Genomic DNA, 26,256 nt, shown 5'->3' on the forward strand with positions numbered 1-26,256 from the left:
TGACTAGTCTTACTTACTGAAAAACAGTTACTTTATAATAATAGTAATAATAATAATAATAATAATAATAATAATAATAATAATAAACATTTTGAAGCGTACTGGTGTTCTAGTGTCCTGCGGTTCAGGGTGATTAAGTGGGAAGACATCGGAGCATAAGCACTCTCAGAGAATCCTCGGCCACCATAATCAGTTCCCATCAAAGTGAGTGCCACTGACATTTACTTTTTGATGTGCTACATTTTAAAAGCGTAGCCTTACTCTGTCACCTAGCAACCAGGATTAACGAGACTCTTAGGTATAATGGAGCCCTGTTTGTGGCTATTGTGTTCGTTTGGGGATTTATAATCACCGCATAATGGATTGACTTTATCGCCTCTGAGGCATAAACATTTCCCTACATTGTTACTGAGCTATTGGTTTTAGTACCTGTGACAGTCAAGGCACTCACATTTACAGAACTATATACCATCAAAGTTTTTCTCTCCTTTTTTATTCTGATTCTATTTTTTTTTTTGTTTGTTTGTTTTGCTTAATTGTTAAAGAACTTACTGAATATTTACTTAGAAGCTAGGCAGTAATCAGTGAGAAAAGCCACTTAATACGTGACAGAATTGTTCTACAGTGCGACTGTTACACTGCAGGGATGAAGAGAATCAGAACTGTTGACCACATTAGTAGCCATGGAAACTGTCTTGTGAAGCTTGATGCTTGGTTGGCTCTTGCAGTATTCAGAAAAAGTAGACAAAGGTCAGATCATAATAAAGAAGCATTGTCCTCAGTAAGCACACAGGAAGACGTAAGCTTGCAGGCAGGTAATGTTACGCCGTGACTGCCCGGGGACCTCAACTGTGAATATCTTGTGATAGGACAATACGTCGAAAATGCAAGGGCTGGAAAGGACAGTAAGAAGGACAAAACAAGTATCGTTTCCCCCCCTTCACTCACGTTTCAAAAAATGTGACGTCGGTATTTTACCATTCTGCGAACTGTAAGATTATATTTCACTGTTCCTGCACTCTCCAGAGCACACCTGAATGCATTACATTATTGCTTTGGTTTTATATACTTGTTAGGTTTTTTTGTACAGGCGTTTGTGGTGCTCAGTTCCCAACCACTCTGGTCTTTAAACTCTCTGAGCATTGTTGTGGATGCATGTTGACTGGTCCCGTGTTTCTGTCCAACAGAGAAACGATGAGGAAGCCGTGGTGGACAGAGGAGGTACTCGTACCATGCTGAAGACCAACTTTGAGAAGGAGGAGCTTGAAGGTAGACAAACAAAGAGGCAAAACAAAACAAACAAGACATACATGAAGTGTCTCAAAAGAACAGTACAGACAGTATCACAGTAGTTCTGCAGCTTTGTTTGGATGAGCTGAGGAAGGTGCGTAATGTGTAACGACTCATGTTTGTGACTGGAATTTATGAGTTCAAAAACCAAAACATTCGAGATTTTCAAAAGCGTCGTTTTTGAACCAGGTACCAAAACGACAAGAGCCAAAAGATACAAAGATTCAGTAAGATAGTTAAGCTATGCCTGTAGGACATTTCAAACTTAAATATTCCCAAATTGAGCTGATAGAGCACATTAGATAAATTAGCCACGGAAGAACAGCGAGTCTTACATTCTGCATCTTTAAGCTGAGGAGCCAGAAGAAACTGTGTGTGTGTGTGTCTCTGTGTGTGTGTGTCTGTGTGTGTGTGTGTGGGTGGGTGGCAAATGAGAAACATGGTTTGCTCTCACCGCCTGTCAGGGAAGTAAAAAAAAAGAAAAAAAAAAAGATGTGTTTTTCTGTTCGTCCTTCAGGAGCGATGAGAGGAAGGAAAGAATGCCTGAACGGAGGGTCTCTTATGTTCAGGAGACTCTTCAGGGGAGAAAAAAAAGAGGCAGAGAAAAACAGAGAAACAATGTGCTTTGTTTCCTTGGTGGAACTTGACGTCAACAACGTTGTAGCCAGTCTCTGGAAATTAGCTATTTTTGTACCCGGCCCTGTCTTTCAGAGAGCCACGGACACAAACAGGGTTGACTCCGACTTCCCACAACCGCAAAAGTGTAATTATAGTGTTTTATTTAATATTGGTTATTTGTACCATCCCCATATATGGTCTAAATAATTATATGTATTTCAATGACTGACTGTGAGATGCTATTTTTTGGCAGCATTCTTAAATAGTGTTCTTTTAGACAACAGTTATAATTATAGTCTTTCTAGTTGTTTTGACAGTCTCTTTTCAAAGAAAGAGAGGAGTTATTGGATCATCACTGCACACATAGGAGATAGAGACATACCTTAAGTAAGTACATACATGCCAACTCCCTACACTGTAAATAGTAATTTGATGATAGTAGTCAAAACACAGAATCATAGTTACTCCCCTTCTGTTTCTGCATTGACAATACTGCTTTGACCGTACGGCAGTGCCGTGGAATGGCGGTTATGGAGCTTGGTTCCATGGTGGTTAGTGATTGGCCACAGCTGGTGTGGCATAACACTGATATGCTATCTGGGCATGGACTTATTTTTTTTTTCCATGCAAGCTCATGCATTTCTTTCTCTCCCTTTACCAGAGAGACGTAGCACGACGGAGCCACAAAAAGTAAATAGTGGCATCCACAGACGCACACACACACACACACACACACACACACACACGCACACACACAGTCTTACATTTGATGACATCCAAGATCCAGTGATATAAGGGGGAGGATCTGATGCCTCTAAGACTGCGCCAGAAGTGTTACTTACATTTGGCTTCGTGTCTATAATTAGACGTTAATTTAGCAGTGTGCTGAGGCATTGGTGAGAGGGTTGAGTGTAGACTGGTTTGACCTGTTGCAAACTGGTGGCTGAGAGACTGCCACAGCCTGAGGATCACATTAGATATAAATGTGTGTGTGTGTGGGTGTGTGTATGTGTGCGTGTGGGTATGCGTGTTGTTGATTTGGGATCGTGTCAAAGAGATTTGGAAAGCTTTTAAGAGCATGGTTACTGTGTAAAGGAACATTTTAATGCATTTTTTTTTATTCACCCAGAAAAACCTAACTCTTAACACACACACACACACACTTATGTAGTATTAGTAGGACTTGTCAAAAGTGCAGTACGGCACAACCATGTACAACACGTTGTGCAGACAAATATTTACATTTCAACACAGAAAAGATGCCATGAAACATATGAAAAAGACAAAAATGGTGGCAAAAACTTCAGGTTTCTGCTGATGCTTTGGACGCGCTAATCCTGCCGTCATTGTCATGGCGATGAATTATCATTAGCGGGCTTAACTCAGGAACATGAGACGAAGCAGTGGAAGTCTGTGATAGAGCATGAGCAGTATTGCGGGATAACTGCCTCATTGCCGCTGTCGCTCTAGCATACATCAGTAAGGGATTTGTTCAGGGATTTGGACAGTATGCTACTACTGAAGCTGCAGAAACAGATGCTACAGCTCAGACTTGGGCTTTAGTTCTGTACCTAATTTCTACTAAAAATGATTTAAAAAAATAAGCCAAAACTTTGTCTCTCGTCATTTCATTCGCTTAATGTCACAGTCAGATTCGGCTTTCGATGAAACATTGGAGGCCCGACCTCACATACTGTATTGTGTTTAATCCGGCTTAAGCACAATACAATTTATTTACTCATTTTGGGAAAATATTTTGCTCAGGTTGTGTACAATAACTGTAATAACCAAGAGAAAAGAGTCAGCAGAGCACTGAGGTAGGAACACACTACTGTGATAACAGTGAATGCTTTAGGCTCGTTCGTTTTCTGAAGAGGTTTGTGGAAAATATTTAAACAATGACTACATTTGTCCACCGCACTGTCTATTGCATTCGGGAGGAATCAAAGTCTGTGTCGTAGGAATTTCTCATTGACTCGGTTTCAGATTAGGATTTTCTCTCTTGGATGAGATTATGTGTTAATGACTCTGTGTCTGTGTTCAGGACATAGGACTCTGTACATCGGTGTGCACGTTCCTCTGGGGAGGAGAACTCACAGACGCCACCGACATCACGGGCACAGACACCGCAAACGCAGCAGAGAGAGAGACTCTGGACTTGAAGAGGAGCGGGAATCACCCACATACAGTAAAACTAGCCTCTCTCTTTGTTTCCTTCTTTCTTTCTTTCTTTCTTTCTTTCTTTCATGTTGCTTTTTTTCTTTCACTCTTCTTTTTATCCCTCTCTCCTTCTCTCTCCACGTGTCTCACACTCACCCCCTCTCACACTGTCTGTCTCTTCCCCACTCTGATGCTCTGTCTCTCCTCTTCTCCCTCTCTCTCTCTGTCTGTCTCTCTCTCTCTCTGTGCGTCCTTCAGTAAACTTATGGATGTTGTGAACTCTGGGCACAGTGCTCATTTATCTGTCTGTGGCAGACACATGAGTCATTCAGCCTTCACAGTCTGTGTACAGCCAGAGTAACACAGTTAACCCACTGTGTTCAGAAATCAGCCATGTCGCTGTCGCCAATTACTGTATACCAGGCTCTGAGCAGTGTTAAATACTGCTGTGTGTCTATAATTACATAAATGTTAAATATGATGAAGAATTAAGTCATCCTAATATGACATCCAAATATTCTCCGCGTTAAATTTTGAATAAGGCTCTAGTGGGTTTGAGCGTGGGCTTTGTTCATGCAGTAGATATAGTTAATGGCTCCACAGTGAACGGATGTAACATGAAGATGTTGGTTAATGCATTGGAATGGAACTGGGTTACAGAGGGTTCAGTTCTACACTGATTTGGTCCTATGTTCACAGACACTCCGTCTCAGAGAGTACAGTTCCTGCTCGGCACCGAAGATGATGATGAGGAGCACATTCCGCATGACCTGTTCACGGAGCTGGATGAGATCTGCATGCGTGAGGGGGAGGATGCGGAATGGAGAGAAACTGCCAGGTGTGACCTCTCATCTGCCAATCAGATTCAGCCCTCGTTCCTAAAAAAAGAACCTAAAATTATTTTATGAAATGACTTTTGCTTGCCCTTGACTGGTAATTTACAGACTAGTGCTTGAAGCTGGAGGGGTTCACTGAGTTCATGTTTTTCACCACCTCCTCATAACCAGGAGAACTCTGACTGACCTTAAAAGGTCAAGATCTCAAATGTCTCATGCTTTGTTAGGATGATTCTGATAAAAAAAAAAAAAAAAACCTCTCAAGAGTAATTATAGTCATGTCTTGTTGCTGCATGCTGACTGTTAACTCACTGAGTACTTTGTATAATGCCTCGACTTTGTAGTTGTATAATATGCAGTATATCAGTGAAGATTTTTTATTTTGCTTCTGTTCATTATGATCTCTGTGCAAGCGGATGCGTTGATGCTGATTTTCGCCTCGCAGCTCTCTGGGTGCGCTGAGTAATCGTTGTCTTGACGTTATATAAAAGGGGCTCTGTTGTGTAACATTTTTTGGAATCTAAATAACGTAAAGGGGAGGGGGCTAAATAAAGTAACGGTGAGGAGAGCGGTCGAAATAGCGTGCGGCAGGCCAAATCTTCGCCGAGAATGAAAAAGGCAAGGAACGGAGCATACGCCGGGCGAAAATCATCCGAGCATCTTTCCGCAGCGTTTTTTGTTTTTTTTCTCTTGCTGCTGTGCTGGATTTTGTCAGCCCCTGCCTGTCGTAGCTTAATTCTGTCAGGTTGGCTCCATCCCGATGCCATCCTGCTGAAATGTTTGGCGTTTTGCCCTCGCTTTGAATCCCCCCCCCCCCCGAAAAAAACGATGCCAACACCTCTTCCGATCACACAGAGAAATGCACCCACTCTTCACCTCCTTTTATTTAAATCCTCTTTTTTTAGTTTGAAATTTCATCTTTTAAGAAATAATTGCAAGAGAGACATGATCAAGAGAGAATGCAGGACAATCCTACAGTTGGAAATGATTCTTAATATTTAATACATTTAATAAAATGAATAATTTAACAAGATCTGTATGTCCAACCAACCAACCAACCCACCCCTCCTCCTCTTGGCTGGCTGATTAGTGCTCTGGGCCCCATATGGTGGAGCAGCTGTGTTTGAGGTGTACCCGCTGGCTCAGGCCAGTGACAGCGGCTGTCCTTGTTGCAGGTGGCTGAAGTTTGAGGAGGATGTAGAGGACGGAGGGGAGAGGTGGAGTAAACCGTACGTGGCCACGCTCTCGCTTCACAGTCTGTTCGAGCTGCGTAGCTGTGTTCTCAACGGAATCGTTTTACTGGACATGCGCGCCAACTCTCTGGAGGAGATTGCCGGTAATGAGCCTGCTAGAGCGAACGTGTTTTTCTTTTTTTTTTTTTTTTTATTCTACATTAAACGAAGTGCAGGTTTACAACCGCGAACATAGCTGATTTGCACCGACAGCAGAACTCCAATGCACAACTGAATAGCACTGTAATACACAGAGCAAAGAATAAATATGCAGATTAAGATAAAATGGTATAGTCCAAAAAGCCCTTTGTACATTGGATTTCACAGAAGAATGTACTCAGAAACACAGTCTATACAATACAGTCCGGAGCTGAAGTTACTTAGCAGTCTCACTGGCATGACGGTTGGACACGGTCAATTTTACCCAGAGACAAAATGAAATTTCTATCTGAAATTTCTATCTGAAATGCTGTTAAGTAGAGCTTAACTTCCACTACAGTTCATGTAGCTCAGCTCAAACAGAACAGCCGTGGAACATGGCGTGTTTACACCATCTCACAGACTGTGCGTTAGCTCACGGCTCAAGAGACGACTGCTGAGACATAAGACTGTTTGAGCTCAGTGAATCTGAAGGGCTTTTTAATCTCATGAATGGTGATGTAGTCTGATGGAGTCAGTTTCTTGAGGTGCTAAATTATACATCAGACAAAGCTCTGCTAACTAAGTCATCTCTTTCCAATGCCCTAAAATGACCTCTCGAGTTCTATTTATAAAACATGATTCATAATTTACTCATAAGTTGAAAGAGTAACGCTAACTGCTTGTTGCAGGAAAGAAAGAATGTTGATTCTCCCTGAATAAGCCAGGAACATTTTGAATATTTATGACTGAGCTGTTAAACTCACCTACATTACATTGGTTTTATTACATCAAACCTACTGCATATGCTATCCCATGAATTCATTAAAGCACATTTATTATTCACAAGCTGGATGATGTTCAGATTTAACACTGTTACAGCCGGTCACTTTCGACTCCAGCAGTGCCGCAGTGAACCTGAGCTAACCCCCAGAGCTGACATTGACATGCTACACCTCAGCATGCATTTAACCACCGACACCTATCTATTTTATATCTGTCTAAATGTTCAATTACACTTCAGGTATTCACTCATGCATATAAAGAGAAAGACATTAGAAGCATATTACCTGTACTATAGTGCCAACATTTTTTACTAAACTGATTGATGACACAAATGATTATTGTGTAACTGTTTTTTATACAACTGATGTGAGGGGGATCTATAGTCTGAGTAGTACTGGTCCATGCTTGGGTTTTTAGCTATGATAAAGCTTTGCGGGTGTGTGGTAATCAGTCCGTTAGCTGAAACTCAAAGTTATGATTCTCTTCACGATGTTGTGCTCAGATATGGTTTTGGATCAGCATGAGGCTTCTGGCCCGTTCCCTGTAGACGTGAGGAAAAAGGTCCGGGAGGCCCTCCTGAAACAGCACCACCATCAGAACCAAAAGAAATTTGCCAACCGGATCCCCATCGTCCGCTCCTTCGCCGACATCGGCAGGAAACAGTCCGAGCCGCACTCCATGGATAAGAATGGTGAGAACCACAAACCGTGGCCAGTGTGAATGGTCCAGTGTAATTTGGTTCTATTTAACTTGATTCATTTGAGCTGAATTTAGTTTGAGTTACGTCAGTGAATGTCAAGTTTGTTAATCCCGATTCAGTGTCAATTTAGTCTCATTTAGTTCTGGTCAGCGCTTATTACTACAGATATTTTTCTAAGAGGAGCTTTACAGATAACTGCTCTGATATTATATTTTGTGTGTCATATCTGCTCTTTAAGCCTGTCAGTTGGAGATTTTTTTTTGCTTTGGTGTGGATATTTTTAGTTCACAAAGATGTTTTGGTAAGTCCAACGAATAAGTTAATGAGGTTTGGATCTAGACATCTGTATGCCGGGACTTAAGCTTTAGAATGTCCGTAAAAAATGAAATGGATGCTTTTAAGATCACTCTGTCTGGATTTGAATGTCAGAACTATATTTGACATACAATCGTCTGGAACAGGTCCAACGCTCCTGTGGATTTCTCCACATGAAGAGCTTGATGGAGAGATTAGAAATTGAAAGCGCATAGTGAGACAGGCTTTTTATAGAAGAATTTACAGCTCTTTGCACAGTATATACTTGCCTTTGTTAATGTGCGAGCGTCTATGGTTGCTTTGTCTCCTCAGCCATATGTTTCTGTCAACAGTTTATGTCAGTTTTGTGTTCATTTTCTCCTGCTCTTCAGACATTACACTTGCCTCAAAATTGATGCTGGATCATATGTAAAACATGCAATTTCATTTCACATGTCTACATTGTTTGTTGTCTTTCCTCTCTTACCTCTCCCTAACGTGTGTGTGTGTGTGTGTGTGTGTGTGTGTGTGCGTGTGTGTGTGTTTGTGTGTGTGTATGGGTATTGGGTATCTGACAGATGGTTCAACTTTCAGTTCAACCCTTAAGTCCACTCTGCGTGGTTCCTTTAGATCGGCTGGTTGCCGGAGTGACAGGCAGGTTCCATCCTGCGTTTCCTGGGCATTCTGTTGCCCTCCATGTGTGTCTGTCTCCACATCCTTTCCACAATCATCTGTCACTCACTCCATCCATCCACACACCCGTTCCCAGCGGGCCGCGGACACGGCCAGTACCCTCAACAAGGATAAAGAAGATGACCCAGAAGCAGGCAACTTAAAACTTCACAGACTTTCTTCTCTAGCACTTCCTAAATCATAACTGGTGAAGGTGGTATTCTTCTTAGTTGCTCGAGATGTTGTCAATTTTGCAGGAAACTCTTTTTTAAAAAGTCAGATGGACTTGAGGTCTGTAAGTTTTAGTCAAACGGTGCAGTTGTTAAAGGAACACTTAGCACTTAAAGGAACGTAAGGAAAAAATTCTATTTAACTGAATCAGTTTTTTTCCCCTATTTATACTGATCTAAAGCCTGAAGTACAAGTCTGCATGCCATTTGTTTAATGCCCCTGAACTTATTGTTGAAGTCTGCAGATAATTGCTACTACAAGGATAGGGACGATATTTCTCCTCTTATAATAAGAGCAGTGTGTGCTGTTCATTGATATTATGCTGTGTTTAGAACATTTGTCACCTTTTACAGCGGTTATATTTAGGAAGTAAATTCACTAGCTTTTTAGATGCTAATGCTTACCCATGAAAAGCACCCAAAACCCTTTAATGAGTCAGTCCGTGGGTGTAGTTACACTGGAGTGGATTGTTATGGCTGTGTTGTAGGCATCAGTCCTAACGGAATGCCTGTTTAAAAAAATTACACAATATAGCAGCCACATGGAGTGCGTGTTAAATGCAAAAATCGACCTAAAAAGCAAGTAATGCAATTTGGGCCACTCTTGTAATCATCCCTCATCCTCACTGACATCTAAAGGGATTTAGTGCTACTTCACTGGTAGCGAACGGCATTGGAATTTATACTAAATTTCTTGCTTGTAGACTAGATGTGGCTGTTCCTTGTATCATGTGGATTTTTTTTTTTTTGTTTTTTTTTTTTGTTTTTTTTTATGTAGGGACTATGCAGTTAGCTAAACTGACCTTTCTCTGTTTGTCTGCTGCAGCTACCATGCAAAACAGAAAACATCTGCGTTAGTGCGGATCAAACACTGAAATTAGCGTTAACCTGTTTAATTTCTCTGTGTCTATTCTCTCTCTCTCTCTCTCTCTTTCTCTCTCTCTCTCTCTCTCTCTCTCTCTTTCTCTCTGTCTGTGCTTGGCTAATCTCATGTTTGTAACCATGTAGTCCTGATAGTCCTGATCATTCCCTCTTACCATCAAAGCTTATAGCAGTCACAGCAGAATTCATTCCCACGCAACACACAGTTCTGTGCATTACTGTACACTGTTTCAGTGTATTCACATAAAGTTTGAGAGGGGGTACTGGGTTTTTCGACCTCTGTGATTGGTTAGCATTGGTGGGCTGCTGAGAAGCACACATGGGTTGAAAATGTATTTGAGTTAAGTGAGCAATCGACCATGTCCCATTGTTGGTATGTTACTGCCTTTGTCCCATGTCCACTTATTTGCCTTCCTAAAGCTCTAATAGGAAAAGTCAAGTTAATCTAAAGCAAGGTAAAGTGAACCCTTGAATACATACAAAGGGTTTTTATCCCTTCTGTCTAAAGCAAACTGGGACCCAAGGAAAAGGAGCATTGAAGACTGCTATCGCTGGGGCCAGGCCATTACGTTGTTACTGAAGACAGCTAGCACTGGGGCCAGGCCATTACGTTGTTACTGAAGACAGCTAGCACTGGGGCCAGGCAATTACATTGCTTAAATACATATTTGACCCTGGTGTGCTGAGCGGTGGCAAAGAGCTGTTAAGTTTGTTATCTCAGTAAATGACCAGCTGTTTTTTTTTTTTTTTCTTTCTTCTCTCTGTGACATAGGTCAGATGATTTCTCCTCAGACACAACCCACAGCCACGGAGGGCAAGGGTGACGTGAGCAGAGAGAACAGCGCTGTGGATTTCAGTAAGGTAAGAAGAGAGCAGCTTCACAACGCAGCTTCTACAGTCCCCCAAGATTAACCCCTGGATTTTACACCATTCAACCTGCCTCGCCACTTCCAGCTTCCTACATGTCAGTCAAACAGAGAATATGACGCTTGTTGATCTCTGAGAAACACTCACTGAATTAAAGTTAATTGTCTCCTGTTTGGACAATGGCAGTAGCTGGCCTCGTCTTTTTATTCCCTTTTATCACTTCATTTTCATTTTCATTAAGTCCCCATAGAGACAATGAGCTGTCAATTGGTTCTGTTTTGTTCTGAACTCCACAGGTGCATTGACATTTTTGTGCATATAAAAAATGCATGTAAATGTTTTTGTGCAGGTACAATGTTTTATTCAGAATAGATGGCTCTGACTCAGTAATTAATTGAAGTAAAAATAAATAACAAAACAAGCCAATTAATTACGTGATGAATTGCCCTTGTTAGTCGGAGCATGTTGTCTCCTAGAATTCCGCTCTTTTTCACGGAACTCTATTGCACAATAGCTATCTGGAATTCCATTAGCGTGGATTTTTTTTTTTCCTTAATATAAGCAGTGTTGCAGGTATATTTAGCTCTGGGACCAATTCTGCCAGAATTAAAAGCTAATGGAAATTTTAATGTAATTCATTGAATTTGCCTTCATGTGTGGATTAGGATTTAAATGGCAGTGGATTGCAGTATAATAGCGCACTGACCTGCACCCACCTCAGTCTGTCCTCACTGTGCTGTTCTGTCAGGGTTAAAAGTAGTTTCATCCCATCGTCAGATTTATCTGCAAACATGGCCTTCTGCCCTTCCTGTGGCTTCTGTAAATCATCCAAAGCGCTGTCACTCAGGGGCTCTGCTAAATTCTGTGTGTTTTTGTGTGTATGTGTGCGTGTGTGTGTGTATGTGTGTGCGTGTGTGAGTGTGTGTATGTGTATGTGTGTAGGTTACTGTGACTTTTCTGTAAGTGCCCAGTTTTATTTTTCTGGGTGTTTTGTTATAATCATCAGGGAACACCTTTTATGGCAGCAATCCATTTGCTGCTTTGGAGGTTGATTAATTACACTGTAATGAGTAATGTCTCACTCTTACTCAGTTACAAGTCCATGTAGGGCATTACCTATTCCCAAACTACAGCTAACATGATAATCCTGTGGAACTAAGAATGAAATTAACATTTCATAACATATAATTGTATTAATACCAAGTTGAATCTAATCTAATCCAATCTAATACCATCTGCAAAAAGTGATAAGGTGTACTATCAGTCTCAGAAGCAGAAGTGTCACCAGTTGAGAATTGTATATGTGGATAGTTGTCAGTAAGTTGAGGATGTTTTTCTGTGAGCCTGTATTCTCCCTAGACCTGTATTCTCCAGCAGACCCTGTGTCTTTAAGACACACACATCAGAAAAGACGCAGTGCAGCTCTATAAAAGACAACAGCAGAATACTGATAGCTTCAGTGCTCTGAGGCCTGTGCGTGTGTGTGTGTGTGAATGTGTGTGTGGTGTGCGCGCGCGTGTGTATGTCTATTGTCGATTAAGCAGGATGGAAAACAAGTGATCGTAACCTTATGAAACATTACGCAACTCTCTGGCATCCAGATTTTGCATATGAACATAATCTCGGTATTTTTACATCAGTCGCGTCTGCAAGCTTAGGTGCTTATGACATATGCCACAGTGATCTTATCCGGATGCATCCAGAAATATTGTCAGTGAGGGTGTCATGCCGGATATACACGATGACTGTTTTCTCAGTAAATGGAATGGCATGGAAAAGACTATACAGTTGTTTTAAACCTTTGTGCGTTATGTTAAGTTGATTTCATGTTGTAATCTGTCCCTGCAGATAGATCTACATTTTATGAAGAAAATCCCGCCGGGTGCAGAGGCCTCCAACATCCTGGTGGGGGAGTTGGAGTTTTTGGAGCGGCCGGTGGTAGCGTTTGTGCGTCTGTCTCCTGCTGTCCTGCTCAATGGGCTCGCTGAGGTTCCAATCACCACCAGGTCCGCATCTGATTAGCCTGTGTACCAGCTCGGGGGTGGTGGGGGGGGGGGGGGGGGGGGGGGGGGTTGGTTAGGGGTGGGTGGCGTCTTATCTCGGATCACACCACTCTGTCCAGTTATCACTGGCAGTACACTGGCATGCAGTAAAAAATACAATACAATACTCCTGAAGTTCAATGACGAGAGAGGACCTTCAAAATTAAACCAAGCAAAGACACTGCTTGAAATGTAATCTCCATCAGATAATAAGAAGCGGTTTATATAATAATGTACTTTATGTAGGCTATTACTTCCTATGCCCTTTGTGTTTCTTTCCCTGGTACAGAATGTCAGAACATGCTCACTCAAACCACAATGGGAAATCATATTGGCTTCTCTCCACATTATGAATGAATGTAGTTTACATCACCTGCAAGGGCTTACAAGGTCTATTATTGCTGTTTTGTCTGTGTTTTGTCATTCAGATAAGCCTCTGACTGATTGAAATTTTATATCTGTATATAAATCAGGTTTCTCTTCATTCTCCTGGGGCCTCTGGGGAAGGGACCACAATACCATGAGATTGGTAGATCAATTGCTACACTAATGACAGATGAGGTAAGCAACACTTTTTCTAACAGGCCTGAAAATCTGTTCCAGAACGCCTGGTCTTCGCTCGTGGTCTTTTGTTAGATATGTTCTGTATGAGGGAGAGCAGCAGCCGGGGCCATTTCACAGCTAAGTCACAGTTCCCTGTCACTCCTAGAGGTGATAAAATGACTTCCAGAGTCCTCAGTCTTTCACACACACACACACACACTAGCTAATTAGTCACCACGACGCTTTCCTGCATGACCATTACTTAGCGTTGTCATGGCAACGCAATGAGGACACATTAATGTGAAGACCATACCGATATTTGATGAGATTTCTTGTCCTCAAATCTGATCAGTTCTGTAAAACTGGATTTAGATGGGGCTGAACTGACCTAGAGAGAAAAAAATCAAGAAAGTGAAAGAAGGACATGAAACTATTGTGTTTTTTTTCAGGTTTTCCATGATGTTGCTTACAAAGCAAAGGACCGCAATGACCTAATAGCTGGAATTGATGAGTTTCTTGACCAAGTGACTGTACTGCCACCAGGGGAATGGGATCCCTCCATTAGAATAGAGCCTCCCAAAAATGTTCCTTCACAGGTGTGTGGCCCACAGTTTTTATAGTCTTTGTGAGACAACAGCTACAACTAGATCTGTTGCTTAAAAGAGCAAAAAACATGATGCATACCGCGCTGGACGGGACTTCAAACCAGAGAAATAATTCTTTAAATTTTGTGTTCGTGTAAAGCAAGAGCTGCTTTATGAGTCAGAGGAGCCAGTGCTGACTAATGAACTGAGAGTCATTGGAATCAGTTCTAACAGGCGTTTACTGAGTCAGTAGAGTCAGTGCTAACAGGTGTTTACTGAGTCAGTAGAGTCAGTGCTAACAGGTGTTTACTGAGTCATTGGAGTCAGTGCTAACATGTGTTTACGGAGTCAACAGAGTCAGTGCTAACAGGTGTTTACTGCGTCATTGGAATCAGTTCTAACATGTGTTTACTGAGTCAGTAGAGTCAGTGCTAGCAGGCTGACAGTCAAACAGAAATGAAAGTGCTGACAGGTTTATGTTGTGATAGTAGAGTCAGTTCTGACAAGTTTCTGTTGTGACAGTAGAGTCAGTGCTGACAGGTTTATGTTGTGACAGTAGAGTCAGTTCTGACAAGTTTCTGTTGTGACAGTACAGTCAGTGCTGACAGGTTTATGTTGTGACAGTAGAGTCAGTACTGACAGGTTTATGCTGTGACAGTAGAGTCAGTACTGACAGGTTTATGCTGTGACAGTAGAGTCAGTACTGACAGGTTTATGTTGTGATAGTAGAGTCAGTACTGACAGGTTTATGTTGTGACAGTAGAGTCAGTACTGACAGGTTTATGTTGTGACAGTAGAGTCAGTACTGACAGGTTTATGTTGTGACAGTAGAGTCAGTACTGACAGGTTTATGTTGTGACAGTACAGTCAGTTCTGACAGGTTTCTGTTGTGATAGTAGAGTCAGTTCTGACAGGTTTCTGTTGTGATAGTAGAGTCAGTGCTGACAGGTTTATGTTGTGACAGTTGAGTCAGTGCTGACAGGTTTATGTTGTGACAGTAGAGTCAGTACTGACAGGTTTCTGTTGTGATAGTAGAGTCAGTGCTGACAGGTTTATGTTGTGATAGTTGAGTCAGTGCTGACAGGTTTATGTTGTGACAGTAGAGTCAGTGCTGACAGGTTTATGTTGTGATAGTAGAGTCAGTGCTGACAGGTTTATGTTGTGATAGTAGAGTCAGTGCTGACAGGTTTATGTTGTGACAGTAGAGTCAGTACTGACAGGTTTATGTTGTGATAGTAGAGTCAGTGCTGACAGGTTTATGTTGTGACAGTAGAGTCAGTGCTGACAGGTTTATGTTGTGACAGTAGAGTCAGTGCTGACAGGTTTATGCTGTGATAGTTGAGTCAGTGCTGACAGGTTTATGTTGTGATAGTAGAGTCAGTGCTGACAGGTTTATGTTATGACAGTAGAGTCAGTGCTGACAGGTTTATGCTGTGACAGTAGAGTCAGTGCTGACAGGTTTCTGTTGTGATAGTAGAGTCAGTGCTGACAGGTTTATGTTGTGACAGTAGAGTCAGTACTGACAGGTTTATGCTGTGACAGTAGAGTCAGTACTGACAGGTTTATGTTCTGACAGTAGAGTCAGTGCTGACAGGTTTATGTTGTGACAGTAGAGTCAGTGCTGACAGGTTTATGTTGTGACAGTAGAGTCAGTACTGACAGGTTTATGTTATGACAGTAGAGTCAGTACTGACAGGTTTATGTTGTGATAGTAGAGTCAGTACTGACAGGTTTATGTTGTGATAGTAGAGTCAGTGCTGACAGGTTTATGTTATGACAGTAGAGTCAGTACTGACAGGTTTATGTTGTGATAGTAGAGTCAGTACTGACAGGTTTATGTTGTGACAGTAGAGTCAGTGCTGACAGGTTTATGTTGTGATAGTAGAGTCAGTGCTGACAGGTTTATGTTGTGACAGTAGAGTCAGTGCTGACAGGTTTATGTTATGACAGTAGAGTCAGTGCTGACAGGTTTATGTTATGACAGTAGAGTCAGTACTGACAGGTTTATGTTGTGATAGTAGAGTCAGTGCTGACAGGTTTATGTTGTGATAGTAGAGTCAGTGCTGACAGGTTTATGTTGTGATAGTAGAGTCAGTGCTGACAGGTTTATGTTGTGACAGTAGAGTCAGTGCTGACAGGTTTATGTTGTGATAGTAGAGTCAGTGCTGACAGATTTGTGCTGTGTATAACAGGAGAAGCGTAAGATCCCTGCAGTACCCAATGGTACCACAGAGCTGGGAGAAGCAGAGGAACATGGAGGCCATGGCGGCCCCGAGCTTCAACGCACAGGAAGGTCAGTTGGAGTGCACTGTGGGTGTGCTTGCATGTGTGTGTGTGTGTGTGTGTCAGTTCTTATGAGATCTGAGAAAGGACTGCTGTGCTCCCCACTGCTCTGGTGGACATAAATATTAATAAACTAAAAATAACAAAGTCATTGGAGAATCAGAAAACAAAGAGGAGATGTCACAGTCTTTGTACTGACTTCAGCAAACACGCGTAGGTTACATTGCGGAGAATTTGGAAGGTCTAGAAAAAAATCTTGTCTAAGTTTCCTGAATGGTGCCAAGTTTTAGGTCTAACTGTGAGATTTTGAGACATTACTTAGCAGCACACTGAAGTCCACCAATCGACCCCCCCTGACTAGCACTCTGTGAGCTCACTGGACAAACGCCACATGTGACATTTGTTCACTCCCCCCTCCCTCCCCTTCTCCACGACCACCCCTCAAGTGACAGTTTTCACAACTTCCAGCAACTTTCTCTCCTTTCAAAACACAACCTCCTTCTGTTCAAAAATCCCTCTCTTGTCCTGAAAAGGGGGCTCATGAACTGATACTCAACAAACCCTCGTTAATGGCTTAATGTCTTCATGAGTTAGATATGTATATGTAAAAAATAGAAAGAGCTAAATATTAGTATAAAGTCTGAAATCAGATTTTCCCCCTTCTGAAATTCAATAAAAAATGTTATATTTTGCAGTGTGCTATTTTAGACCTCAATAAAACCTTGGGCATTGTTGTTGTTCTGAAACATTTGCTATTCTATAAAGAGTAAACTTTTATAGGAACAGAATATACGAGATGAGAAAAGAAAAAAGAGAGGAAGAGGAAAAGAAATCGCAAATGAAAACTTCCAGATAAAAAACTACTCGGAGAATCAGAAATCTGTAGGAGAAGAAAACAGCATCTCTCCATTTGAGATCAACGCATATATTTTCACCCTGGCGCGAGCACAGACGATTCATTTGATTTCTGTTTGACTGTCAGGCTGTTTGGTGGGCTTGTTCTGGATGTGAAGCGTAAGGCTCCACACTACCTGTCAGACTACACAGATGCTCTGAGCCTCCAGTGTCTGGCCTCCTTCCTCTTCCTGTACTGCGCCTGCATGTCCCCTGTCATCACCTTCGGAGGACTGCTGGGAGAGGCCACGGAAGGACGCATAGTAAGACTGGACCGCGAACGATATCAATTTCAGCTTGAAACGAATCAGAGAAATATGTATACACTCTTTGTGAAGGCCAATGGAAAAATCTGAGTGCCGATATGTGAATACGTAGTTTGTAAACAGCGCTACAAATGAGAAGTAATATTCCTAATTTAATACAAGGCAGGATAGCAAAGTGTGCTTTACTTATGATCAGTATAATTAAGAATTTGTACATTAAAGCGCTCACTGAAATCATTTCAGTGCCCTCTGTGGTTTAGAGATGAGCCTTCGATTAAGGTTTCATAGATTTAAACAGCAGAGTTCTTCTTTTCTTTTCCTCTAACAGAGTGCCATTGAGTCTCTGTTTGGAGCCTCGATGACAGGAATCGCCTATTCGCTCTTTGCTGGTCAGCCCCTTACCATACTGGGAAGCACTGGTCCTGTACTGGTGTTTGAGAAGATTTTGTTCAAATTTTGCAAGTATGCCTTTTTTTGAGTAGGAATTATAACGAAATGAAATCATAGAGTATCGTCAGCAGTCAACAGTTCGGTCGCATCACTGCTATACATATTTAGGTCACCTATCTGTTAATCTCTTTAATATGCGAGTGCACGAGTATTTAAAAAAAAAAAAATGACATAAATATTATTCATAATTTTTTTAATGGTCCTCTGTAGATTACTGAACAATCAGATGATATTTATATCTGTTGCTTTTAAGTTAAGGATTTTTTTTATAGAATACCTATGACCCGCTGCCATGCATAAACCAAATGTTATTTAAATTGGATTGAAATGTATGTAGATCTGGATCAGATATGCCTCTAATGCATTAGAATAATCATTCAAGTTCATAAACATTTAAATACTGACTCTCCTGCCCCCCTTTCCTACCTGAACTCAATGAAAAAAGACTTATATTGAATTATACATGTTCTTTAGAGGCTGTGCTCGCTTTGTTCTGATACATCCAGCCGTTTCAGACGTGCAAGTTAGAAAGGATGACAAACGATAAACTTGGTGTGTTCGGAATTTTGAAACGGGGCATGTAAAAAAAAAAAAAAATTTGCCAGTGAAATGATCTCTATAATTTCTGCCATCGGTAGGCCTACTGTTTTGTACTGTAAAATCCAGATTTGAATACAGCGTCAAATCAACCTGCATCAGCCTCCAAACGTAAGATGTAGCAGTTCCAATCCGACGTTTGGAGGCCAGACAAACATGTATGGTCATTTACCTGACATTTAAGGGAATGATGAGCCGTCTGTTCTTCCCGTGTTGAATACAGCATGTATCGGTTGTTTCCATAGGGAGTATGGGCTGTCCTACCTCTCCCTGAGAGTGTGTATCGGGCTTTGGACCGCCTTCCTCTGCTTGGTCTTGGTGGCCACGGACGCCAGTTCACTCGTCTGCTACATCACTCGCTTTACAGAGGAGGCTTTTGCCGCGCTCATATGCATCATCTTCATCTATGAGGCTTTGGAAAAACTCATCCACCTTGGGGAGACCTACCCCATCAATATGAACAACAACCTGGACAAACTCACACAGTACTCGTAAGAACACGCTCTCTGTCATGTTAGTGATAGTAAGCTTATTAACCCCTTATGTTAACATTGTTTTAGAGGTTTTTTGTGAAGAAATATATGTGGTGATGTACTAAAAATGAATTATTTAGCAAAACATGAGTACATCTAGGAATAACTTTGAAATAGGAACATTTTATGTTTATTAGTATGTGTGTTGTATGTACATTAGTATGGGAAATGTAGTGCAGTGTTGGTTAGAGTGAGATCGTAGGAGATGGTAGTTCTTTTATTACAGTGTTTCCTAAGTATTTTGGTGTTTGCTCAAGTTTTTTGCTGGCAGCAATAATAATATTATTTTTCAGTCTATTTTTCATAAGCGTTAAAGGCCTTACCATGAGCCCTTATTTTCTCTGGTTTGTGTGTGTGTGTGTGTGTGTGTGTGTGTGTGTGTGTGTGGGTTTTTGTCTGGTCAGGTGTGCATGTATTGAGCCGGCAAACCCCAGTAATGCCACGCTGGAGTACTGGGAACAGAACAACATCACTGCCTCTGAGATCTACTGGGAAGCACTGGAGGTTGAGGTCAGCAGGTTCTCATATTCTCACTCTTATCTCTGTGAAACTAAAATTGCTCCCTAAGCAAAACAGGCGAAACACAAAACAACTGTTCATCCACACTTTTTTTTTTTTAATCTTTCAGAAACCATGATCTTGAAAATAAAATAGTAGAGCCTCACCCATTTGTGAGGAATGAGTATATGGAACGGTTCAAACCCACTGTCAAAAAAAAAAAAAAGTTACAAAAAAAATTAATTGAGTGCATTTTTAAGTGGTGTGATTTGCAGATGATGATGGTTTAGTAATGCAGATTAAGGACATGTGGACTGGATTATGCTGGATTAGCTATGACAAATCACCATAAATGCAAACCGTTTGAGTCCAGCTTGCTTTGGAGTAAGCAAAGACGTGGCTTGTGATAACAATACACGTGTGTGTGGCCAATGTTAATACCTCAACCCCTTTACCTAAAGAGAACATGTCCAAGTGTGTTACTGAAAGCAGGTTAAATACACAATGGAACATATTTCAGAAAGGAGTGTGTCGCTGAAATTTCCAAGAAAAAAAAAAAAAAAGATATAATGTTCGCATCTGTACTTTCAGTGGTGCAGTGGCTCATCGGCACAAACACTAGGATGATGCAGAATGGTAGTCAACCAGTTCTACTGAACGCTAATGCTAAGTCTTAACAACAGTTCTCCCTATTTCTTGTGTAACCCTGCAGCATTACTGTATAACAAAATTCATGATTTTTCTCTGTTCCAGTGTCACATACCTTATTAAACATTACTTTTGTTCAGAACTCAGTAATAGCTCTATTCTCCATAACCGATAGTGCGCTGTGTTAACAGTGTGAGAACAGAGCCTTGTATGTTTCTGATTATGACTGCTTAAGACAGGTTGCTTATCGGGGTGGGGGGGTGTCTAGGGTGTCTTACAGCTGTTATGTAACAGTGTAATGTTTCTATGAAACTCATGGTCAGTTTTCTCAGTCCATTTCTAAGAAAACTGACCACGGCTTTCACAGAAATATTATCTTTTAATTCGAAGAGGTAAATCTATATAAAAAAAAACATTTATGTAACTATGCCCAACCCTGAAATAAAAAAGGGGGAACATCTGGTCATGTAGAGTAGTTTCAAAAATGTGTTTTTGACATGGTTCCTGATAATTCTGTAATCAGTTATTTTACAAACTCTCTCTCTCCTCTCTCTCTCTCTCTCTCTCTCTCTCTCTCTCTCTCTCTCTCTCTCTCGTTCTCTATGTCAGGACTGTATAGAGAGGCGTGGAGAGTTTGTTGGTTCAGCCTGTGGCCCCCATGGTCCATATATCCCTGATGTTCTCTTCTGGTCTGTCATTCTGTTCTTCTCCACTGTCACCATGTCTGCTTTCCTCAAAGAGTTCAAAACTAGCCGATACTTTCCAACCAAGGTAACACACACACACACACACACAGACACGTACATGCATGTGTGCATGCGCAGGCACACACACACACACACACACACATGCACACTCACTCTCAAAGACACACAGATACACACAGGCACGCACACATGCACACACATACACACGTACACGCATACAAACTGTGTTTTTGAGAGAAAGAGAGAGAGAGAGAGAGTGAGCAAGACAGACGACATCATTGAACAAGTTTCCATTCCTATAGTCAGTAACGCTGTGCACTCATGCCATCTGCTGGCTGTATAGTGGTACTACTAATGCTGCAGACTTTTCTTTGTCTGGTCTGCGTGTTCCAGACTGTGATGTAAGGTCTGTGATATAAGAGTCATTAATAAAAAGAAGGGTTCATATGTGCACTGTTTGTGTGTGATCTCCCTCAGGTCAGGGCCATCATCAGTGATTTTGCCGTATTTATCACCATTCTAACCATGGTTCTTGTCGACTACGCTTTGGGTGTGCCTTCACCCAAGCTTAAAGTCCCCAATCAGTTTAAGGTAACACATTGATAATACATACTCACTGTATTTTCTCTAGCGTATGTGCTTAATATTATTGCCTATGTTCAACATTTAAAATCTTTCCAGCCAACCAGAGATGATCGTGGCTGGTTGATTAGTCCCATTGGTCCAAACCCGTGGTGGACCTGTGTGGTAACAGTGATCCCGGCTCTGCTGTGCACCATTCTCATTTTTATGGATCAACAGATCACTGCTGTCATCATCAACAGGAAGGAACACAAACTAAAGGTATTCAGAGATTTCAAAACTCCGCTTCAAAGCGACTACAAACGTTTTTGTTCATTTTTTTTACCTCAAGCAATCTGTAAAACACAGCAGAATACTAATATGCAATAATGTAAAAGCAATTGTTATTTAATTTCATTTATTTATGTATTTGTTCTCTCTCTGATTTTTCCAGTTCTGTGACTTCACAAATAGCATCTGTTTACCTCTCTTTGAGAGAGAAGGAGAATTAATTTTAAAAATTATTAATAATATAATTAAGGCCATTCATTATTCCCAAAGTTGTGTTATGACATAATATGCATGTTGACTAATGCAGTTCTTTGCTCTTATTCTAATATAATTCCAATACAATAGTCCGTGTAAGAGCGTTTTCTCTCCTCTGTCTGCCTGCAGAAAGGTTGTGGGTACCACCTGGATCTGTTTATGGTGGGGGTGATGTTGGGCGTGTGTTCTGTGATGGGGTTGCCATGGTTTGTGGCGGCGACAGTGCTGTCCATCTCCCATGTGAACAGTCTGAAACTAGAGTCCGAATGCTCTGCTCCAGGCGAACAGCCCAAGTTTCTGGGCATCAGAGAGCAACGTTTCACTGGACTCATGATCTTTCTCCTCATGGGCTGCTCTGTTTTCATGACTTCTGTACTGAAGGTCAGACCCACAGTTCACACTCTGAGAATTGAACACTCTGCTCATCTCTATAGGACCAAATATGTCATTGTGAATAGTGGTTAGTAGTTCATAGTTTGTGAAGAAATAATGCTTACGACATAAAGCCTTTGAAAAGTAGAATCAGAAGGACTAGCTGATGGGGAAAGAGATTATGTGGAAGATAGAAGGGGGCCTTTTTGGAGCATTTCAAACTTGGTTCAATCTAGTTAATACACTAATATTGCAATTGAATGGATAGTATTAAACATCTTGTTTGTTGTTTTGTGATTAGTTTTATTTCTTTGTCATTGCATTTTTATTGTGCATTGACTTTGGTTTGGTTTGTTTCTTTGTCAGTTTATTCCTATGCCTGTGCTGTATGGAGTATTTCTTTATATGGGGGCCTCATCACTCAGAGGAATACAGGTAAAACGCCAATTTCGAGATTACCTTGTGGACAGAATTAACATCCAAAAAGTTTGTGTATTGTGATCTTTTACATGTGTCTGTTATTGTTTTCCTTTTTGTACAGTTCTTTGATCGTCTCAAGCTGTTTGGCATGCCAGCGAAACACCAGCCTGATTTCATATACCTGCGACATGTTCCACTGAGAAAAGTTCACCTGTTCACCATCATTCAGCTTAGCTGTCTCGCTCTCCTCTGGATTATCAAAACCTCCAGAGCTGCCATTGTCTTTCCCATGATGGTAAAGGAGCTCTCCTTCTTTCCTTTATTCTTTTTTCCTTTTCCTTCCTTTCCTTTCCTTTTCTTTCTTTGTCTTTCTCTCTCTCTCTCGCTCTCTCTCTCTCTCTCTCTCCATTCTCACCAAACTAAACATGTGTGTGTTTCTAATCACATATGCAGATACCTATGCTGACCGATGCGCTACTTGTCATATGCTAAACAGCACAGTGGCTAGGAATTAAACTGTATAACATCTGAGCAATCATTAAAAAGAAATGTACTAACGCAGCGGTGACCATTCTGTCTGAAAATGGTTCTGGCTGTGTTCCTGACAGGTTTTGGCTCTGGTATTCATCCGGAAGCTTCTGGATTTTATATTCACTAAGAGAGAGCTGAGCTGGCTGGACGACCTCATGCCAGAGAGCAAGAAGAAGAAACTGGAGGATGCGGAAAAAGAGGTGTGGACGCGGTTGACTAATCCTGACTGATACAGGACATCTCTATTTTAAACAACACAGTAGATTTACTCATTAGTGCTGTGAATAGAGTTTAAATACAACACTTCCCCCATCAGTGAGTTAATGGTTCGTGTCAGCGCTAACAAACTGTGCTTACCACAGGAGTCATTTGGGTCAGCTCACTCAGACAACTCAAACTGAAGAGGTTGTGTTTTAAAGTAGGAAAAAATGTCTTCTTATTGAAGGCTGTGAAGACTGTGATTATCTGATGTTTTCGTTGCTTGGATAGAAACGGGGGGAATAAAAACTTTTTGTTTTTCACTGCCAGGAAGAACAAAGCATTTTGGCAGAGGAAGAAGGAATAGTGCAAGTGCCATTGGAGGGACATTACAAGTATGTGCCAACATGGCTTCTTCTGTTCTTGACAACTTCTTCTTACTGCATGTATATACATACATACATACATGCATACATACATATACACACACACACACACACACACACACACACACACACACACACATATATATATATATATATATATATATATATATATATATATATATTTGTGTGTGTGTGTGTGTGTGTGTGTGTGTGTGTGCTAGTTAGTCATTTGATAGCAGTTTACTATAATTTGTAGTAATGTATATTTGATACATTGCTATGGCAGTCTAAAATTCAGCGGTATGGTAGAATGCTATTTATGAACTGTTTCTGTTTAAAGTTTGATGGTTCATAAGCCTGTTGTGCTGTTGCCAGGGATGATCCAGCCACAGTGAACATCTCTGACGAGATGTCCAAAGCCTCCTTTGGAAACACTTGGAGAGTCGTCAACTCAGACAATTCCAAAAATGATCCAACCTCAAAAAGGTTTTGAATTACTTTTTTCGTTTTCTCCTTTGAAACTGACAACCATTTACTTGTAGACGTAAATCAAGCAAATGTCTTCCAGTTTAGGATACAGCCTATGAAATCTGAACCATGTATTTACAGGTGGAAACACTGCTGTATACTCATTTGAACTGCAATGTGATCATGAATCTTCTAACTGCGCTCTGTTAGAGACATCATGTACTGATCTGTATATTCAGCCTTTATTATTAGTCCAGAGCATAGTTTAGTTAGGTTGAATTTATGAATTATAAGCCACTGAATATGTCTTGAGATTATTGGATAGATTGTAATAATGCTGTATGAGTAGATGAACAGTCATAATGAATATAATTAATCATGGGAGACTTCTGAAAGCCATTTTGTAGACTGACATGTTCTTGTGTTTTTGTGAATTTGTCAGATTTTTTTCCCCCTTCAAGCGCATCAGGCATTGAATTTTCGGCTTGTTGCAGTTTTTGCCTTGCTCTTTGACAGTTTCATGCTTATTCAGGCGTCTGGGCCTGGTGTGATCCTTAATTCAGTCGTTCTTGCTTTTCCTCAGCAAGTATCGACAGATTTAAATATGTCAACAGCTACACCAATTACAGCCATTTAAAACGCATAGCTAAAATACATCCAGACCTTTCAGCTCTGCATGGGCAGCCAAGTGGCTGAGCCGGTCTCGATTGTTAACCCTTCATTTAACATCTTTTCTCATATCCTGAGAGAGCATAGTCCTCCACTTAATGTGAACGAGGCATTACTTGACTGAATTTCTCCATTTCATCTCTACCCCAAGCTCCCTTTCTTAACCTCTTAGAAGCTGACCTCAGAAGGTAAGACATCAGTTCCCTGTGCATGGAACCCCCCTCTCCCCCCGCCCCCCCACACCTAATCCCATGATTTTTGGGGTTTGAAAGATGTCTTTGCATGGCCAGAAGCAAGCTGACAAAATGCAGTGCCTTGGCATTGTGTATTTGGCATATAATTAGTCCAACATTTCCTGGAAATACATTGAAGAAAATGTGGAAATATGGCCAATAGTTTCTATTTTCCACTCAATGAACAAGTCACTGTACAGACAAAACAATAACAGCCATTAACGTTTACAAGTGCCACTCAAAGACAAAGAGTACCTGCAGTCTGCCTTTTTTGACACTATATTACATGAATTGTCTTCTTCTGTACTTCACTTACAATGGAGAAGAAATTCATTCTGTAGTTGACTTAATTCTGTATTTTTGGTTTAATGTGATTAAAGGGACTTTATTAAGATCTAGTTGTGCCAAGCTAAGGATTGTCTGTACATGCTGTTGCTACAGTGCTATTGTTAGCCTGTTAGTATACACTGCATGTTCATTGTCTCAGCAACAGCAGCGAAAGAAAGCTCCAAAAATGTTCAATAAAAGAACCTGTCAGTGCATAGCAAAAATCATATGGTCTGAACATTTTGGAATGAGTTATGTCAGAATATTCCAGAAATAGATCTATCACAAAATTCAATGAGTATCTTAGCTGCCTTTATCTCAGGAACTGTTTTCGTGGCTATTGTCTGATGCTTGGACTGCCACCCTCTTTTTCCCTATTATACCTGTTTTCTGTAGACCCTGTTATGATTAGTGGCTCATGCTTTGTTCTCATTGGAGAGAACACAACGTGAAAGACCTAAACTCACAAACAGAGGGTAGGCGGTTAACAGGTATAGACTGTGCATGCCGTGGGCACTGTCAGGGTTATGCTGAGCAAACATAACATTGGCTTTCTGATCTCCCTCTCTTCGTAGCCAAACCAATAATGGCAAGAGTGCAGCACAGAGGAGGAACGACATGGAGAAGGCTTTGGACAAAAAGACATGTCTCTGACACTTCTCATCTTCACTGTGTTCTCCCTTACACACACACACACACACACACACACAAATACATTATCTCTCCCTCTCCCCTTGTGTCTTTCTTATACTCAGACACATATATTGATGTTTCCTGCCACAGTTTACTGCTTTG

At 41.1% G+C, this 26,256-nt stretch overlaps 1 protein-coding gene across 1 annotated transcript; it reads left to right on the forward strand.

The window, feature by feature from the left end:
• Positions 1-1,193: 1,193 nt before the first annotated feature.
• Positions 1,194-24,257, forward strand: slc4a10b (solute carrier family 4 member 10b). Its single transcript, XM_030786639.1, has 23 exons — positions 1,194-1,269; positions 3,953-4,096; positions 4,768-4,906; positions 6,080-6,240; positions 7,563-7,751; positions 10,611-10,699; positions 12,554-12,711; positions 13,221-13,308; positions 13,740-13,886; positions 16,067-16,167; positions 17,140-17,314; positions 17,646-17,779; positions 18,610-18,855; positions 19,302-19,407; positions 20,653-20,814; positions 21,228-21,341; positions 21,432-21,593; positions 21,987-22,238; positions 22,596-22,664; positions 22,771-22,944; positions 23,258-23,380; positions 23,709-23,773; positions 24,140-24,257. The coding sequence occupies exons 1-23, from the start codon at positions 1,233-1,235 to the stop codon at positions 24,255-24,257; spliced, it is 3,153 nt and encodes a 1,050-aa protein (XP_030642499.1). The 5' UTR covers positions 1,194-1,232.
• The last annotated feature ends 1,999 nt before the right edge of the window (positions 24,258-26,256 follow it).

The sequence above is a fragment of the Chanos chanos genome, chromosome 10, assembly GCF_902362185.1.
Source record: "Chanos chanos chromosome 10, fChaCha1.1, whole genome shotgun sequence".
Classification (NCBI taxonomy): Eukaryota; Metazoa; Chordata; class Actinopteri; order Gonorynchiformes; family Chanidae; genus Chanos; species Chanos chanos.